Consider the following 20,149-nt stretch of genomic DNA (forward strand, 5'->3'; position numbering starts at 1 on the left):
AGCTTTAGCATTTATGTACAGATTTGCCAGATGGGAAACAAGAGAGTATAAGAAGGGAAACTCTACTCAGGGGTACGAAAAAATTCCAGTTGAAGTGTATAAAACGCAGTTGTAACTATGTTGCAGCATTACATTTAGTAAGTTAGGAATGCAAATATCTGAAACCTGTCATTTGTCATTTAGAGAAAGGCTGGGATTGGTATGTGTGCGAAGGTTTTCAGCACATACTTTATCAACAAGCAAAAGCCTTACAGACCCTTGGAGTAGGCCCAGAGTTAAAGGTAAGTCCATTTGTGCCTAGATGTTAGCTTTACATTTTGTTGTTTGAAGAACAGTAGATTTAGAGTGATACTAAGGAGGGCTATCAGTAATCACATTAGGCCTACGAGAAAGAATCATTTTTCTGATGATTTTGCTTTAATCCTTTTACTAGACCAGCAATTCCTAAAGTGTGTTCTACAGGATAGAAATAAGTAATACATCCAAAAGAAAATAAGGTTTTAGTCTTCAGGTATTTAGGGAACACTGGGTTAAAGTAAAACAAATAACTTTGCCCACTTATTGGTGCCTTTTATGTGTTAATGTGCTTTTTAATTTCCTAGGGGATGTAGTATGCAGTATTCACAATTTGAGAGCAAAATCCTTTGGCATGTATATGTGTGGGAAGCATCCATCAGGACTTGAGTTCCAGAGAATGCACTTTATGGAGCGATACATTAAACCAGTGGTTTTTAAACTTGAGTGTGTGTGTATCAGAATCACCTAAAAGGCTTGTTAAAACACAGATTGCTTGACCTCATTCCAGAGTTTCTGATTAAGTAGGTCTGGAGTAGGGCCCAAGAATTTGCAGTTCTAACAAGTTTCCAGATGACAGTGATGCTGCTGGATTCAGCTTAGCTGGAGAGAGGGTTTCATGCATATGTGCAGTGAGTAAACACAACAGTATATAGCAGTACGCTCATAAATGAAAATAAGAGCAAAAAGAAAAGGGAGAAAGATAAATGTCTCCTGAAGTCACCAAGAAGAGATTCGTAAAGTAACCTTTGCTGTTCAAACCAGTGTCTGCGGCAGGCTGGCAGAATGACCCGTAGGCCAGTGCATGGCCTAAGTGGACTCTGAGCCTTACCCATGACAGTCATTGCGTTAGGTAATATGACTGGTAGTCTGGGCTTTGTGAATCTCGTTTCTCCTTGCATAGTCATCCTGTGTATAAGTGTTGTTCAATAAGTGGTTTCTATTAGTTATACCAAATAGCTTCAGTAGGGTTTATACCTGTGTAGCCTTCTACCTGCTTCATCGGGATTAATCCTGAAAACAGTTTCTCTGAAATTAACCAATGAGTGTAACTGTTTAGACCTGACCAGTTAAATGGCACAGCCAGAACACAGGCTCTGGAATCAGGACCGACTCCAAATCCCATTCATGGCTTTTCTACTTATTGGCTAGGTCATTTTGGCAAAGTTACTCAGTTTCTTCAGTGGTAAAATAAGAGATAATAGCTATCTTGCAGGATTGTGTTAAAGCTTATGGATGCCTTGTACCTAGCAGGTAGGTGATGAATGAATGGAAAAATTGTTTTGTTTCTTTTGTTTTCCTTTCACTTGGATGAGGGTGGGGGCAGTAAGAGGGAGGGGTGTCAGTAGGCCGCTGGACCCAGTAGCAGCTTTGCCCCTAACTGGAAGTGTAGTCACATGTAAGTTACTTTCTTTCTCTGAATCTTAATTTGCTTAACTTGTCAAAGGAAGGGATTCAACTAGGTGACTTTAAGGAACTAAAATCTAAGATTAAGAAGAATTTATTCCATGCTTCCCGCATACCTGACATTGAAATGATCTTTCTTCTTAAGGAAATTTAGGTAAGAAAGGTAAGAATACATTTAGCTGGAAGCTGTATGTAAAGTACAAGAGAGTAGAGATTCTGTGGTGTAGATGGGCCAGTATACTTTTCATCATAACCTGAAGCACCACTCATTTCTCTTCTACCTTAGAATGAAGTTTTACATAATTTTTGGAAGCGCTACCTTCAGAAGAGCAAGCAGGCATATTGTAAAAACCCAGTTTATACCAGTAGAAGGAAAACTACGGTAAGTCACAAATCTGAAAAGTGGGACCAGAAAACATGTCTAGCGAAAGGTGGAGATGAAGATGAGGTTCAACCTTACCTGGGTTTCTGATGCTTGTCAGAGGGTTTTCAGTGAAGAGGTTTCCTTTATAGTCCAGAAGGACAGGGTCACTGATCTAGACACTGACCCCAAATAAGACACTGACGTCTTATTTGACCAGTTGAAAACAAAGAAATTTGTGGTTAAGTTTCTAAATAGAAGCTTAAGGAGTTTCTACCATTGTGCTATTAAAAGCTTTTTTGCATATATTATTCTTTCTGCTTGGAACACCTACTTCCTTTACTTGGTGTTTCAAGATTCAGCTCAGTTATCATCTGTGTGTTTCACCACCCACCCCCATCCGTCAAAGCAATTAGATTTTTAGCAGTTTGCTATTAGTGCTTTGTAAGTGTGCCATGGATCATTTTATTTGGGGTAGGGGAGGATTCCACTGCTGAGAAACGTGGGTTTGGTAAGCTTTGATGTGTTTTATGTGTGATACTTACTCTCCAGGGCTGGGAAGAGATCCTGAATCTATTTGACAGACTTTTGTTAACAGCTTAGAAACTTGGCCCAGTGTTTCCTTGTTTGGTTGGGGTCTCGTAGGTTCCACATGGAGAATTTAGTGACCCAGCAGTGAAAGAAATAGGTCCTAAGAACAAGAAGTTTAGAAATAGCAGGTGGGGGCTCCCCTGGTGGCGCAGTGGTTAAGAATCCGCCTGCCAATGCAGGGGTCATGGGTTCAACAAGCCCTGGTCCAGGAAGATCCCACATGCCGTGGAGCAACTAAGCCTGTGTGCCACAGCTGCTGAGCCTGTGCTCTAGAGCCCGCGAGCCACAACTACTGAGCCTGCGTGCCGCAACTGCTGAAGCCTCCCCGCCTAGGGCCCATGCTCTGCAACGAGAGAGGTCACCACAACGAGAGGCCCGCGCACTGCAACAAGGAGTGGCCCCCACTCGCCGCAACTAGAGAAAGCCTGTGCGCAGCAACAAAGGCCCAACGCAGCCAAAAATAAAATAAATAAATAAATAAATAAAAAAGCAAAGAAGTAGCAGGTGGAGCAGGAATAATGATAGTTCAGTTTTGGGCATAAGTTTGAGACAGCTTTTGGACATCCAAGAGGAAACGTCACATCCTCAGATATACAAATCTTCAGCTCAGAGGAGAGGTCTGGGCTGGAGATGTAAATTTAGAAGCTGGCAGCTAAGGGATGTGGGAACAGATGTATATGTATGACTGATTCACTTTGTTATAAAGCAGAAACTAATAAAAAAAAAAAAAGAAGCTGGCAGCTTACACTATAATCAAAACTAAAATGCCATTGTTTGTAAGATGCACCATTATTTTAAGTACTTCCAAGAAAAGATAATGCTGCAAATTAAATCATGACATGCCACTGATTGTAAGACACATCCTGATTTCAGGGATGTTAAAATGTGGAGACATGGGAGTGCATTTTAGAACTGAAAGCAATATATGTAGTAAATGGTTTTTAAAACCACAAGCCCAGATGACATCCCTGAGGAGTGAAGATAGAGAAGAGGACCAAGAACTGAGCTCTGGGCCACTCTAGGGTTAAGGTGTCTGGGATAAAAGAGGGAGGAATCAGCACAGAAGTCTGAGGAGCCACTGGTGAGGTGGGAGGAAAGCCTAGGGAGTGAAGGGGGCATTCTAGAAACCAAGGGACAGAGTGTTTCAAGAGGAGGGGCGTGATCCACTGGGAGAAATGCTGCCTCCAGCTCTGGAGGGAGAGGGCTGCCAGTCGAAGAGCGGAGCAGTGGGATCAAAACTCCGCCTGGAATGGGGGACGGAGAGGAGAGGAATTGGAGCCAGCAAGTCTGGACAGCTCTCTCTGGGCACTTTGCTGCGAAGAAGTACAGAGAGATCGCCTTGTAGCTGGAGTCAAGGGGAATTTTCTTCTTCAAGTGGAATTCATGATGGTGCGCTGATAGGAATGATACAGGAGAAAGAAGAAATTCTTGATGGAGAAGGAATAGAAGTGAGTGCTAATCTTTGAGTGGAAAGGGGGTGGGATCGAGTGCACAAAGGGAGACACTGGCTTTAGAGGGGAGCGTGGACAGCACACCAGAAGAATCCGACAGAGGGCAGAGCGCGTGGTGGAGCTGCCGGCAGACGGTTGCCTGCGGGAGCCTGTGGACGTTTCCTCAGGATTGCTTCGGTTTTCTCAGAGTCTCCGCTTATCATCCACCTTTATGGTTGCCTGGCCCCTCGTGGGCTCGCCTGTCAGAGGGGATGTGTTTGACAGAACACACAAGCATTATCCTGTCCCTGTTTTTTTTTTTGTCTCATTCTCGTGATTTTCTTTAATATGAGCTTTATCTCCTCATAATAAGATCAAGTTTCTTGGCCTGCGTGGTTGAGAGCATGGCTTTTTGACTGTGATCAGTTCCCCAAGGTAACGTCAGTGAGGCCTTTAGGTAGCCAGCCAGCTGACCTTTCTTAGGGACACTCTGACCACCACTCCAACAATACATGTGTGACAAATTAAGCAAGGGTAAGAGATAGTGTGTCCTTGTCAAGCCTTAGGGTGCCTGGAGTCATTGACGCTTGATGTTTTTATTGGTGTTGATACTGGAGCTGCAAGAGAGGTGTTAGTTACAGAGAGAAGGAGGCCTGACATGTCTGCCTGTTTCCTTGCTCACGCTTGTTTGAAGCCCTTCTCCAAGAAGCATTGCCGGGAGCTGCTGGGGAGCACATGCGGAAGTCAGGGTCTTTCGGTCGCAGGGACTGGGCAGACGGCTGCAGGTCTCTAGAGCGGTTCCTTTTCTGGTGTTTGTGATGTTCAGGAATTGTTTATGTTTGTGGAAATTAATTATGTTGTAAATTCCTATAAAATCATAATTTATACTATCTTACGAAATAGGTATTAGAAGATAATCCAAGTCATTCAGACTGGGGTAGTGAGCCTGAGCTGCTGAGTGACTTGAGCTGCGCTTCTTTTGTTGAAAGTGGAGCAGAATCTCAGCCTGACGTCCGCACTCAGAAGCCTTTCCCCATCATCAAAGCGTCACAGTCAGGTAAGATGAGAATCGGACTACCTAGAATTTTAAAGCTGGCAATGCATCTTAAAAATGGTCTAATCTCTTCATATTCCAAGGAGGGAAACTTGGCCTTGCAAGGAAGAATGACTTGTTGAATCATATGGCAAGGAGAACGGTAAACTAAATGAAATCTTAGTGCAATTTTTAAAAAGGTACATCGTCTCTACATGAGTTTTTTGGTGTGATTTTTAAAGGGAGCTAAACAGTAAGTAGATCCACAAAGGATGCTAGCTCCATAAAGACAGGCGTGGGCTCAGAATTTTCGGAGAAAAGTTGCAGCAGAGAAATGGCAGAACTTAGCCATAAGGTAAGATAGACAAGAGTCAAAGATAAGTCGCCCAATTTCTCAGCACAGCAGGCTGAATAAAACGTACCATATTATGTGTGTGTATACATGTGTCTTACCTTCTGATTTAATTCCATAATTTAAAGTAGACAAGGAATATATTTAAGGTTACAGATATAGACCTCCTGAAAGCATTTATTCATGATTTTAGTTTCCACACTCCTTTAAAAAAAAAAAAAAAGTGGTGGAAAACAGAGCTCAAAGAACAGACCAAGAATTTATTATGGATTGCTAGAATCTTGATGTGTGCTGACAGAGTTCTTTGAGAGATAGCTTCCAAAACCTCTGGTGTTAGGGATTGTTGAAATCTGCATTAAGCATGGTTATATAAAATTTTCAACAAAACACTTCAGAAGTATGAAGTGCTTATTTGCAAGCCCCTTGCCCTCCAAAGATTAAAAATTCCTATTATCAGCATATCCTCATTTCTTTTGTTTTGTTTTGTTTTGTTTTGTTTTGTTTTCTTCAGCATTTCTACATTTCTTGTTGGACTGCACAATGACACAGATATCAGTAAGTTACATTTTGTGTCCAAAGAAGTTAGAATCATAGGATAATTGGGCAGCATGGAATCTCTGGAGTTTCCTTCTCCATGCTTTCAGGCAAGCCTGGCTCACAAAGTCCCAGAGGACTATGACTCTAAACCATCCAAGCCTTTTATTTATTTTAAAAAATATATTTATTTATTTGGTTGGTTTGTTTGTTTATTTTGGCTGTGCTGGGTCTTAGTTGCAGCACGCAGAATCTTCGTTGCGGCATGCAGACTTTCAGTTGTGGCATGCATGCAGGATCTAGTTCCCTGACCGGGAATCAAACCCAGGCCCCCTGCATTGGGCGTGCAGAGTCTTACCCACTGGACCACTAGGGAAGTACCCCCATCCAAGCCTTTTAAATAAAGCATCGTGATTATTTACCTATGTTAGGGGTTTTTGTTTGCATGTTTGTTTTTTAGTAAATGATGATCCTTAGAGCCTTATTTTCATTTTTACATTAAGTGTAACTATTCAAACAACTCTTATTACAAAACTATAAAATGGAGGTATTCATGGGAATTCCCTGGCGGTCTAGTGGTTAGGACTTTCACTGCCGGGGCCTGGGTTCAATTCCTGGTCGGGGGACTAAGATCCCACAAGCTGTGCGGTGCGGCCAAAAAAATGCAGATATTCATAAAGAAAATAAAATCACCAGTTATTGTATCACCCCAGAATAACCACTGCCACTGTATTCTACTATACTCCAAAAGGTTTTTTTTTTAATTGGAGTATAATTGCTTTACAATGTTGTATTAGTTTCTGTTGTACAACAAAGCGAATCAGCTATAAGTATACATACATCCCCATATCTCCTCCCTCTTGCGTCTCCCTCCCACCGTCCCTATCCCACCCCTCTAGTTGGTCACAAAGCACCGAGCTGATCTCCCTGTGCTGTGTGGCAGCTTCCCACTAGCCATCCATTTTACATGTGGTAGTGTATATATGTCCATGCCACTCTCTCACTTCATCCCAGCTCAGGTTTTTTATTCATGTATATATAGAGAGAGGGAAAGAGTTTTATTATTTTGTTTTGCAAAAATGTGAGCTATGTCATCATTCTTTAAATTTTTTTAATCAGAATTCTGCATGCATGTTAATTCAAATAAATTTTTGACTTGTTATAGTAAAGTACAAAAATAACAAATAAAAATAAATTGCAGTCCATTGTCTCCCCGAGATGTCCTGGTTCCAACAGGCTTTCGTTTCCAACTCTTTTGCAACCTGCGTATCCCTGTCGCCTGCTTCTAGTGCTACATCTTGATTTCCGGTTTTGGACATCAGCGATTAAGCTCCCACTAGGGAAGATGAAGCCTTAGCTCTTTCACTCGTCCTTCACTGCCCCCCTGCCCATGTAGTTACCAACACACAATTATGAATTTCTCATTCTCTGTCTTTCCAATATAATTTTTTACTGGATCAATTTTTGGTGCTTAAATTGTAAGTGTATAAATGCTATTCAGAACTGAACCACATAGCTTACTATGATTACGTTTTCTGTATATCTTTTGGTTTTTCCAGAGTTGATAGTTGTCTTGTTATTTGTTTAGTTTTCTATTTATTTATTACTAATCTGTAATTTATTACTAATGTATCTCCACACTTCCCCTCAGTTCTGAAAATCTCTCAATTCCTTAGATATTCTGTCAATTTCATCTTCTGTAATAGACTTTCTGGAGCTTCTGAGCTGCTCTGGTCTAGAATGATGTATTTCTAGACCTGTGTCCCAGCTGTCTTTGGGATCTCTTTACCACTGTTCCAAGGATTCTGTCACCTCTCTTCTGTTAAATTTCTTATTTCCTTGATCTCACTTCATCTTCCCTCTTGGTTCACTCCCTCATTTTTGTGGAGCATCTTTTCTTATTTTGCTGAGGATATTAATATTATTTCCCAGTGATTTGAAAATTTGTTTTGGCCTTGCCTGTTTATATTAGAGGATTTCTTCAAGTGTTTAGCAAGCCTAAGAAGGCTAGTCCTGTTTAAGAATGGAGATTGAAAAGTTGATTGAAACTTTGTACCTGTGATTAATCTTGTCAGCTCTGCTCTGGTTTATTTTCTTAGTGAACCTTCAGCATTGTCATCTTTAATTTTTTTCCCCCTTAGCTGATCAGATTTTCCATTTGGAGGTTGTAACCCTGACTGTTCTGGGAACTGGGTGGGAAAAAGGCCTGGGGGAGGAGGGAGTTGTCTCAGTACTCAATATGTAAACGTTCACTTAATCCTCCTGTTTTCAGTAAGATACCCCTGCTCCAACTGTGTATGTGACTGGCGCCCTATCCCAGAGAGCCCTTTGTTTTACTGTCTCTAGAGGAGAAACTTCCAATGCTCTGGCAAGATTGGGGAGCAGCCATTTGGCCGCATGGAGTCTGGGGGGAAGTCTGGGTGCCTAACTTCCTCTTAATAGGACTGTCAAGCTATCCTCCCAGTATCAGTCCCACGTCACTCAGTTTCCGGGGGTACCTGGTTTAATGGATTCCTGAGCTCGCTTTAGAGGTCCCCAGGGGAAATTAGATTGATTTCTGGCTCCCCCACTGCTGGCTGTGAATCCAGCTTTCTCGGCGCGGCTAAGGCAACAATCATGCATCCATTTGCTTTCCAACTTTTAAAAGTTTACTGCTGTTGTCTCCTTTTCCATGTTATTTGTTCTTGTATTTATATCTTTTGAACATTTCTTTATAATCGAAGTGCGACAGAACAGAGCCTAATGTATGTTTTCAATCTGCCATCTTAACTGGAAGTCCCTACATGTTGTTATATGTATAATATATAGAGAAGGTTTTAACATACTACTTTATGGAAATCTGTGTCCTTGTGTATTCCTTTAAAACAGTAGTCTTCAAACTTTAGCATCCACCAGAATCACCTGGAGGGCTTGTTAAACCACAGACTGGTAGGTTCCATCATTTGCGGCTCTAGTAAGTTCTCAGGTGATGCTAATATACCTGCTCCAGGGTCTGTACCTTGAGAACCACTGATCTAAAGCATTGTGTAAATTGTTATGGACTGCCCCCTTGCATGGAGTTACTTAATTACGTTTCTATTCCAGTCACTTGGTTGTTTGAAATTTTTGTCTTATTATAAACAGGGTTGCCACAACATGCCTTGACCCTGAATCTTTGCGTGTTTTTAAAATCACTTCACTAGGATGAAATCTGAGAAGTAGAACTGCTAGACCGTTTGTCACCGAATATTTATTGGGTTCCTTTTCCATGCTAGAGACTGTTCTGAGCTCTGTGGACGCAGTGGTGAGCAAGACTGTCCTCAGGCTGCTTGAGTGTACCGGGAGGTGCTGACAGTAAATGCAACCACGAGAAAGGAAAGTTCAGTTCCTGATAAATGCGATGAAGAAAGGATTTACAGGATTTGGAAAAGGGGATTTTGAGGGATAATTTGGAGAGGTTTTGCCCAAGAAAGCCTGGAGTTTCTCAGGGTCATTCCTCATCCTGCTTTTTTAATCTACCCTCACTCCTTACTTTAAACACCAGTTATATCCTGACAACCCTAAAATTCCTATCTCTTGCCCATCCTCTCAACTATAGGATTTTTTATATTCAGCTACCTACTCAACACTTCTGTTTGTATGCTTCATAAAATCTTACACTTGTGCAATTCTGATATCTTGATTTCTCTTGTCAAACCTGATCTTTTGCCATCTTCCTCGTCTCAGTAACTGGCATCTCCATTCTTCTTGTTGCTCAGTCCAAAACCCTTAGAATCCTACTTGTCTTCTCTTTTTTTTCTCATACTTCACATCCAGTCCATCAGTAAATCCTCTTGACTCTGCTTTCAAAATATGTCCAGAATCCAGCCGCTTCTCACCATCTGTAGGGTCGCCACTCCAGTACAAGTGCCCGTCGTTGTCGACCTGGAATCGTGGTCTCCCATGTGCCCTCCCCAGCTCCACTCTTCATAGCAGCCAGAGGAACCTTTTAAAACCATAAATGAGATCATGTAGCTCTTCTATTTAAAACTCTCCAGAAACTTCTTATGTACTTAGAAGAAAATCTAAAGTACAAATCATGACCAGCAAAGCCCTTTGAACCAATATGGTTCTTACTCTCTCCTGTCATGTCTTAACACTTTCTCCTCACCCGTGGTGCTCTCGCCACACTGGCTTCCTTGATGTTCCTTCAGGTTGACTCTGCTAATGTACTTGGTGTTCCTATCCAGATCCTTAAGACTCATTCTCTGATTTCATTCAGGTCTCTGCTCAGATGTCACTTTCCCAAAGAGGCTTCTCTGACCACCTGTGTAAAATAGCACGTCTCTTCCCTTCCCATCATTTTGTATGCCGCTCCAGTGCTAGTCGTCTGTGTTGTGCTTAACCACTGTCTGCAAATTTTTGGGGGAGGGGGGGCGTTTATTTACTGTCTCTCACTACTAGTATGTAGGTTTTAGGAGAGATGAGAGACTGTACACTGTCATTTCCCCAGAGCTAGAGGAGTGGCACAAAGAATGCGGTGGATAAGTATTTGTGGAATGAGTGAGTTGAGGATGGAATAATGCCCCGTGGGGGAGGATGCCTGGAGGATGGGAGTGGGAGGGGGCGCTGCCTTAGCCAGTGTTTAGAGAGCCTCTCAGAGAAGGGGACATGTGAGTTGAGGTGTGACTCAAAGGAATTACACATTTTTGGCTTTGTAATTGTTTGTCCTTTTATTTATTTGAAAATTGTTCCTGTTAACTATACAAAACTTCAAACAAGACAAATCCCTCCTTGGAATCTCAGCTCATCCGACTCCCACAAAGAACCAAATTTTCTTCTGAATCGTTATTGCTCTTTATTACCAAATTGTTCTTTGTAAAGATTATATCAGTAATCTAAAGATATTTAAAATACCTCTTTGGATTTTGCTGTTTTTCTTCTTTGTTGTCCAAAATAGTTGCTTGTACTTTTAAAAATCTCCCTTTGTCCTTTTAGAAACGGCATCTGTCTGTTCTGGATCTCTTGACGGAGTTGAGTATTCACTGCGAAAGGAGAAGGGAATTGTGAAGATGACTGTGCCGCGGACGCTAGCTTTCTGCTACCTGTCACTGCTTTGGCAGAGGGAGACAATCACTCTTGCGGACCTTCTGAGGTGAGCTGGGCCTCTCGTATAACGGTGCTTCTGCTGACTACCTGTGTGCACTAGGAGACAACCTTGGTTATTTTGGATTTTACAAGGAGGCTTAAATTAAGGAAGGGAAAGGTTGGGCAGTCTGAATTCTAACTCTGAAATTTAATTCTCCTTGGGCTAATAATTCATCTCCTTGGTTTCCTTATTTATGTAGTGGAAATAATACTATTAATCTTACAATGGGGTATTAGAAAATTAATTATCTAATGTGAGTAAAGTGCTTTGAAGATGAAAAGGACATTTAATTACCTGAGTAGTATTATTAAGTGTTTTTCATTTTTGAGAGAGAAGATGAACAGATGACCTTTACATTGGCAAATGTTATTAGTAGTTACACAAAAGCATACATTGGTATTGTTAAGAGCTAAAATATAGGTTGTGTTTATAAGTCAAAATTAAAAACAAAGCTATTAAAAGAACCTGTTATGTAGATAGTCAGCATTTACATTTTTCAAGGTAATCTGCCGCGTTTTATAGTTAATGAATAAATTATGGCGTTCTGTGTAAGAATTTCTCATTAAATAGAAGATGTGCCAAAATCATTAATGTGTTAATTTTCCCTTGCTTAATGTGTGTTCTAAATAATAACATTTGAGGGTTTTTTTAGTGTGTAGAGTGATTTTAAGAGCACAGATTTAGAACCAGAGTCCTGAGTTCAAATCCTGGCTCTGCCACTTATGTGTTATAGGACCCTGAGTAATTTATTTAATTTCTCTCTGCCTCTGTTTCCTCATTGGTAAAAGGAGGCTAATAAGAATATCTACCTCAGAGGGTTTAAGACTACTTTCAATAATTAGTACTATATGAAAAGCACATAGTGCCTGGCACATAATAAGAACTCACTGCTGGTTATTCTTGTTTGTGTTTCCTTCATCATCATCCTCATTATAGGTGCTAGGCCCTTTGATTGAATAAAATGCCTCTGGTAAATGAGGATAGTGCCTTTGAATTTGGCCACATCAACCAAATAACAAGGCTTTTCTCAGATGTGATTAACAGTACATGCAAGTTGAAAACTTCCCTAATACGGAAAAGGAAATAGTCAGTCAAGTCCAGGAAGCGCAGAGAGTCCCATACAGGATAAATCCAAGGAGAAACACGCCAAGACACATTACTCAAACTGTCAAAAATTAAATACAGAGAAAAAATACTAAAAGCAGCAAGGGAAAGCAACAAATTACATACAGGGGAATCCCCATATGGTTAAGAGCTGATCTTTCAGCAGAAACTCTGCAAGCCAGAAGGGAGTGGCAGGACATATTTAAAGTGATGAAAGGGAAAAACCTGTAACCAAGATTACTCTACCCAGCAAGGATCTCATTCAGATTCGACAGAGAAATTAAAACCTTTACAGACAAACAGAAGTTAAGAGAATTCAGCACCACCAAACCAGCTTTACAACAAATGGTAATGGAACGTCTCTAGGCAGGAAACACAAGGGAAAGACTTACAATAACAAACCCAAAACAATTAAGAAAATGCTAATAGGAACATACATATCGATAACTACCTTAAATGTAAATATGCTCCAACCAAAAGACATAGACTGGCTGAATGGATACAAAAACAAGACCCGTATATATGCTGTCTGCAAGAGACCCACTTCAGACCTAGGGACACATACAGACTGAAAGTGAGGGGATGGAAAAAGATATTCCATGCAAATGGAAATCAAAAGAAAGCTGGAGTAGCAATTCTCATATCAGACAAAATAGACTTTAAAATAAAGACTATTACAAGACACAAAGAAGGACACTACATAATGATAAAGGGATCAATCCAAGAAGAAGTATAACAATTGTAAATACTTACGCACCCAACATAGGAGCACCTCAATGCATAAGGCAAATGCTAACAGCCATAAAAGGGGAAATTCACAGTTACACAGTCATAGTAGGGGACTTTAACCAATGGACAGATCATCCACAATGAAAATAAATAAGGAAACACAAGCTTTAAATGATACATGAAACAAGATGGACTTAATTGATATTTACAGGACATTCCGTCCAAAAACAACAGAATACACTTTCTTCTCAAATGCTCATGGAACATTCTCCAGGATAGATCATGTCTTGGGTCGCACATCAAGCCTTGGTAAATTTAAGAAAACTGAAGTTGTATCTTTTCGACCACAGCGCTATGAGACTAGATATCAATTACATGAAAAAAACTGTAAAAAATACAAACACATGGAGGCCAAACAATACACTACTAAATAACCAAGAGATCAGTGATGAAATCAAAGAGGAAATCAAAAAATACCTAGAAACAAATGACAATGAAAATGCAACGACCCAAAACCTATGAGATGCAGCAAAAGCAGTTCTAAGAGGGAAGTTTATAGCAGTACAATCCTACCTCAAGAAACAAGAAAAATCTCAAACAACCTAACCTTACACCTAAAGCAATTAGAGAAAGAAGAACAAACAAAACCCAAAGTTAGCAGAAGGAAAGAAACCATAAAGCTCAGATCAGAAATAACTGAAAAAGAAATGAAGGAAATGATAGCAAAGGTCAATAAAACTAAAAGCTGGTTCTTTGAGAAGATAAACAAAATTGATAAACCATTAGCCAGACTCAAGAAAAAGGGAGAAGACTCAAATCAACAGAATTAGAAATGAAAAAGGAGAAGTAACAACTGACACTGCAGAAATACAAAGGACCGTGAGAGATTACTACAGGCAACTGTATGCCAATGAAATGGACAACCTGGAAGAAATGGACACATTCTTAGAAAAGCACAACCTTCTGAGACTGAACCAGGAAGAAATAGAAAATATAAACAGACCAATCACAAACAATGAAATTGAAACCAGAATTCAACACCCATTTATGATAAAAACACTCCAGAAAGTAGGCATAGAGGGAACTTATCTCAACATAATAGAGGCCATATATGACAAACCCACAGCCAACAGTGTTCTCAGTGGTGAAAAACTGAAACCATTTCCACTAAGATCAGGAACAAGACAAGGTTGACCACTCTCACCACTATTATTCAACATAGTTTTGGAAGTTTTAGCCACAGCAATAAGAGAAGAAAAAGAAATAAAAGGAATCCAAATCGGAAAAAAAGAAGTAAAACTCACTGTTTGCAGATGACATGATACTATACTTAGAGAATCCTAAAGATGCTACCAGAAAACTACTGGAGCTAATCAATGAATTTGGTAAAGTAGCAGGATACAAAATTAATGCACAGAAATCTCTTGCATTCCTATACACTAATGATGAAAAGTCTGAAAGAGAAATTAAGGAAACACTCCCATTTAGCATTGCAACAAAAAGAATAAAATACCTAGGAATAAACCTACCTAAGGAGACAAAAGACCTGTATGCAGAAAACTATAAGACACTGATGAAAGAAATTAAAGATGATACAAACAGATGGAGAGATATACCATGTTCTTGGATTGGAAGAATCAACATTGTGGAAATGATTATACTACCCAAAGCAATCTACAGATTCAGTGCAATCCCTATCAAACTACCAATGGCATTTTTCCCAGAACTAGAACAAAAAAATTCACAATTTCCATGGAAACACAAAAGACCCCAAATAGCCAAAGCAGTCTTGAGAAAGAAAAATGGAGCTGAAGGAATCAGGCTCCCAGACTTCAGACTATACTACAAAGCTACAGTAATCAAGACAGTATGGTACTGGCACAAAAACAGAAAGATAGATTAATGGAACAGGATAGAAAGCCCAGAGATAAGCCCACACACATATGGTCACCTTATCTTTGATAAAGGAGGCAAGAATATACAATGGAGGGCTTCCCTGGTGGCACAGTGGTTGAGAGTCCGCCTGCCGATGGAGCGGACACGGGTTTGTGCCCCGGTCCGGGAGGATCCCACATGCCGCGGAGCAGCTGGGCCCGTGAGTCATGGCCGCGGGGCCTGTGCATCCGGAGCCTGTGCTCTGCAACGGGAGAGGCCACAACAGTGAGAGGCCTGCATACTGCAAAAAAAAAAAAAAAAAAAAAAAAAGAATATACAATGGGGAAAAGACAGCCTCTTCAATAAGTGGTGCTGGGAAAACTGGACAGCTACATGTAAAAGAATGAAATTAGAACACTCCCTAACACCGTATACAAAAATAAACTCAAAATGGATTAAAGACCTAAATATAAGGCCAGACACTATAAAACCCTTAGAGGAAAACATAGGCAGAACACTCTTTGACATACATCACAGCAAGATCCTTTTTGACCCACCCCCTAGAGAAATGGAAATAAAAACAAAAATAAACAAATGGGACCTAATGAAACTCAAAAGATTTTGCACAGCAAAGGAAACCATAAACAAGATGAAAAGACAACCCTCAGAATGAGAGAAAATACTTGCCAATGAAGCAACTGACAAAGGATTAATCTCCAAAATATACAAGCAGCTTATGCAGCTCAATATCAAAAAAACAAACAACCCAATCCAAAAATGGGCAGAAGACCTAAATAGACATTTCTCCAAAGAAGATATACAGATAGCCAACAAACACATGAAAGGATGCTCAACATCACTAATCATTAGAGAAATACAAATCAAAACTACAATGAGATATCACCTCACAGCAGTCAGAATAGCCATCATCAAAAAATCTACAAACAGTAAATGCTGGATAGGGTGTGGAGAAATGGGAACTCTCCTGCGCTGTTGGTGGGAAAGTAAATTGGTACAGCCACTATGGATAACAGTATGGAGGTTCCTTAAAAAACTAAAAACAGAGCTACCATATGACGCAGCAGTCCCACTACTGGTCTTACACCCTGAGAAAACCATAATTCAAAAAGAGTCACGTGGGGCTTCCCTGGTGGTGCAGTGGTTGAGAATCTGCCTGCCAATGCAGGGGACACGGGTTCGGGCCCTGGTCTGGGAAGATCCCACATGCCATGGAGCAACTAGGCCCATGAGCCACAACTACTGAGCCTGCGTGTCTGGAGCCTGTGCTCCCAACAAGAGAGGCCGCGATAGTGAGAGGCCCGCTCACCACGATGAAGCGTGGACCCCACTTGCCGCAACTAGAGAAAGCCCTTGCACAGAAACGAAGACCCAACACAGCCAAAAAATAAATAAAATAAATAAATAAATAAATAAATAAAATTTTAAAAAAAAAGAAAAAAGAAGTAGAAATGAAGAATAATGAACAGATGACTAGATCTTTAAAAAAACAAACAAAAAGAGTCATGTACCACAATGTTCATTGCTGTGCTGTTTACAATACCCAGGACATGGAAGCAACCTTAGTGTCCATCGACAGATGAATGGATAAGGAAGATGTGGCACATATATACAATGGACTATTATTCAGTCATAAAAACAAACGAAATTGAGTTATTTGTAGTGAGGTGGATGGACCTAGAGTCTGTCATACAGAGTGAAGTAAGTCAGAAAGAGAAAAACAAATACTGTATGCTAACACATATATATGGAATATAAAAAAAAAAAAGGTTCTGAAGAACCTAGGGGCTGGAGAGGAATAAAGATGCAGACCTAGAGAATGGACTTGAAGACCCGGGGAGGGGGAAGGGTAAGCTGGGACGAAGTGAGAGAGTGGCATGGACATATATACACTACCAAATGTAAAATAGATAGCTAGTGGGAAGCAGCCGCATAGCACAGGGAGATCAGCTCGTGCTTTGTGACCGCCTGGAGGGGTGAGATAGGGAGGGTGGGAGGGAGACGCAAGAGGGAGGGGGTATGGGGATATAAGTGTTAGTATAGCTGATTCACTTTGTTACACAGCAGAAACTAACACACCATTGTAAAGCAATTATACTCCAATAAAGATGTTTAAAAGAAAACACAAAAGGCAGTACATGCAGAGAGTCCATGATTCAGTGAATTTTACTGTTAAGCTAAAAACCTTGGGGCTTCCCTGGTGCACAGTGGTTAAGAATCTGCCTGCCAGTGCAAGGGACACGGGTTCGAGCCCTGGCCCAGGAAGATCCCCCATGCCACGGAGCAACTAAGCCCACATGCCACAACTACTGAGCCTGAGCTCTAAAGCCCGCAAGCCACAACTACTGAGCCCACATGCCACAGCTCCTGAAGCCTGCGTGCCTAGAGCCCGTGCTCTGCAACAAGAGAAGCCGTGACAATGAGAAACCTGCACACTGCAACGAAGAGTAGCCGCCACTCACCACAACTAGAGAAAGCCCATGCACAGCAGTGAAGACCCAACACAGCCAAAAATAAAATAAATAAATAAATAAATAGAAACCTCATCTTGTTCTGTATGCCCTCATTGGGTGATCTCATCCTTTCCCAAGGCTTTAATTACCATCTATATGATGATGATTCCCAAATCTGGATTTCCAGCCCAGACTTGTCTACTGAGGGCCAGACCCATATATTCATATATTCACCTGCCTTCTGGACACTCCTTCATCATCTTTCTCCTCAGTCCAGCTCCTCCTCTAGTGTTTCTTTTCTTCGTAAATACCTGCACCAGGTTGCATCCCATAAGCCACCTGAGGCTCATCCTTGACTCTTTCCTCTGTCTACGTATAGTTAATCATTATGTCCTCTCAATTATACTTCCAAAATAACTCTCCAACGATTTTTCCCCGATTCCCTCTATCTTCACCTGGGTTACTTAGCAGCCTTCCAAGTGAGTCTTGTGCCACCCCTGTCCATTTCCTCCTGAAAACCAGAGGGATCGTAATAGAAACAGCAGTCTAATCATGTCACTGGAGCTGGATAACAGGGTTAGCCATCCTGCGCAGGGCCGTCTGTAAGGGGGTAACGCAACTCTCCTAGAAGTCTCACAAGATGGAGAAAGTAATATTTGCCCGAAAATTCCTCTCAGGGATAATATTGTGTGTGGTTGGAAGGATGGGGTAAGATCCTGCACCTTTGTCTGTCTGTCTGTCTCTCTCTCCCCCCTCTCCTTCTGCCTCTCTCCCCACCCCTCTGTCTCCCTCTATCCTTTCCTCCCTCTTTCCTCCCTTCCCCCTCCGAGGGGAATTCCCTTCGAGGAGATTAGATCTAGTTAGCTGGAGGGCTTTTATTTTGCTCTGTGGGACATACGAATTTGGGACCCAGTTTAACTGCTTGGAGCAATAGGAGAAGAGACTTCACCACTGATCCCCTTTCTCTGCTTTTCTTAGAAAAGAGCTCTAAGTCACAGGTTCTTCTCAAAGTGTAGTCCCCCGAACAACAGCGTCAGCATCACCCGGTGATTTGTTAGAAATGTAAATTCTTGGACCCATTCTAACCTTCTGAATCAGAAACTCTGGGGACAGGGCCTGGTAGTCTCTGTTTTAATAAGCCCTCCAGGGGATTCTAATGGATGCTAAAGTTTGAGAACTACTATTGAAAAACTACTTAAAGAACATTGATTTGAAGGGAATACATTATTAGCCTGGCCCCAATACCCATACATTTTATACTGATCCTGCATGTCACTTCCCTGTTTAAATCCTTTAGCAGCATCCGTAGTCCTTAGGATAAATTCATAACCCTTAGATAGCCTTTAAAGAACCCTACCTACCTAACAATAACAATAATAATAAATAAAAATAGCCAACATGTATTTGTTCCACAAATATTCATTGAATACCTACTACACACAGGTGGTGTTCTAGAGTCTAGACGCCTGAAATACAGTTGTGAACCATATACAGATCAAGTCCCTGCTCTCGTGAAGTTTTAGAGGAGGAAACAGATGCGCAAATACAAATAAAAAACGATCGGACAGTGAAGTGCTGTTCAGAAGATTGAAGTAGGATGATGTGATAGAGAATGACCAGATGGCTACTTTAGATGGGTTAGTAGGGAAGGCCTCCCTGAGAAGGCGGAGTTTAAGCTGCACTCTGACTGAAAATAGAACCAGCAGCTGAATATCTGAAGTACACGCATTCCAGGTAGAGGGAGGCTGCTAGTGCCAGGCTCTAAAGCAGTTTCAGGCTCTGTGTGATCAAGGAGCCGAGGAAGCTAAAGTGATGGGAGTAAGAACGTGAAGGAGGAGCAGGAAGATGAGGACAGGGAGATAATAAACAGGGCCCGGATGGAGGTCTCTGTAAGCCAAGTTAGGAGTTTGGATTTTTTTTTTTTTTGGAGGTATAGTCCATATACAATACAACTCACCCTTTTAAAGTGTACAAGTCAGTGGTTTTCAGTATATTCACAAGGTTGTGCAACCATCACCTCTATTTCCAGGATATATTCATCACTCCAAAAGGAAATCCCATTCCCACTGGGAGTCTGGCTTTAAGTGTGATAGTAAAGCCCCTGGAAGATTTTAGCAGGAGACACATAATCTGATTAATGTTTTCAAGATCACTCAGGCACCTGTGAGGAAAGTGGATTCTAGGCAGGCACAGGTGGAAGCAGGGAGACCAGGTGATCTTTTCTATACTTAAAGCAAGAGGGTAGTGGCTTGGGTGAGGGTGGTGGTAATAGAAATGGAACGAGGTGAAGGGGTTCAGGATATGTTTTACAGGCAGACACAACTTTCCTCTAAAGCAGTGCTTCTTAAATTACCTGTAATGAAGAGCCAATTTGTTAAATTTCCAGTCTGTCACAGATTGAAACTTTTGAAAAGTATAATATTATAAGTAGAGACTGTTTCCAGGGGATGTGCCTGGAGTAGTGGTTTGTTGGCTAGGAGGGGTATATGGGATGCTGTTAGTCTGTGCCCATCCCTCTTTCTCTATTCTTCTCTACTTTATTTTTCTTACTGGTTTTTCCTATCTGACATACTATAAATTTCACTTATTTGTTTTGTCATCTTTCTCTTTTCACTAGAATGTAAACTCCATGGGAACAAGAATATTTTACTGATTTGTTCACTACTGTATCCCCCAGCCTAGAATAGTGTTGGGTATATAGTACTCAATAAATTTCTGTTGAACGAATGAATGAATTGTAAATAAGTATGTATGTTTATTTATATATATGTGCTAATTTCTTCAAACTCAATAATTTACTCAAAATATTTGATCAGCTACTATGTACCAGACATTGAGATGGAGTGGTGAACAAATGTTCC

General features: G+C 41.0%; 1 protein-coding gene across 2 annotated transcripts in view; it reads left to right on the forward strand.

The window, feature by feature from the left end:
• TAF1B (TATA-box binding protein associated factor, RNA polymerase I subunit B) overlaps nt 1-20,149 on the forward strand; it is a 59,544-nt gene that overhangs the window by 7,208 nt on the left and 32,187 nt on the right. The window contains exons 4-7 of one of the 2 annotated variants that reach the window (XM_082642478.1): nt 184-281; nt 1,988-2,083; nt 4,987-5,140; nt 10,959-11,115. In XM_082642478.1, coding sequence (XP_082498604.1) covers nt 184-281; nt 1,988-2,083; nt 4,987-5,140; nt 10,959-11,115 — 505 coding nt within the window. Of the gene's footprint in view, nt 1-183; nt 282-1,987; nt 2,084-4,986; nt 5,141-5,979; nt 6,024-10,958; nt 11,116-20,149 lie in introns of those variants that run through there. The other variant, XM_082642479.1, reaches the window with a different exon arrangement.

The sequence above is a fragment of the Mesoplodon mirus genome, assembly GCF_964341445.2.
Source record: "Mesoplodon mirus genome assembly, chromosome: 14".
NCBI lineage: Eukaryota > Metazoa > Chordata > Mammalia > Artiodactyla > Ziphiidae > Mesoplodon > Mesoplodon mirus.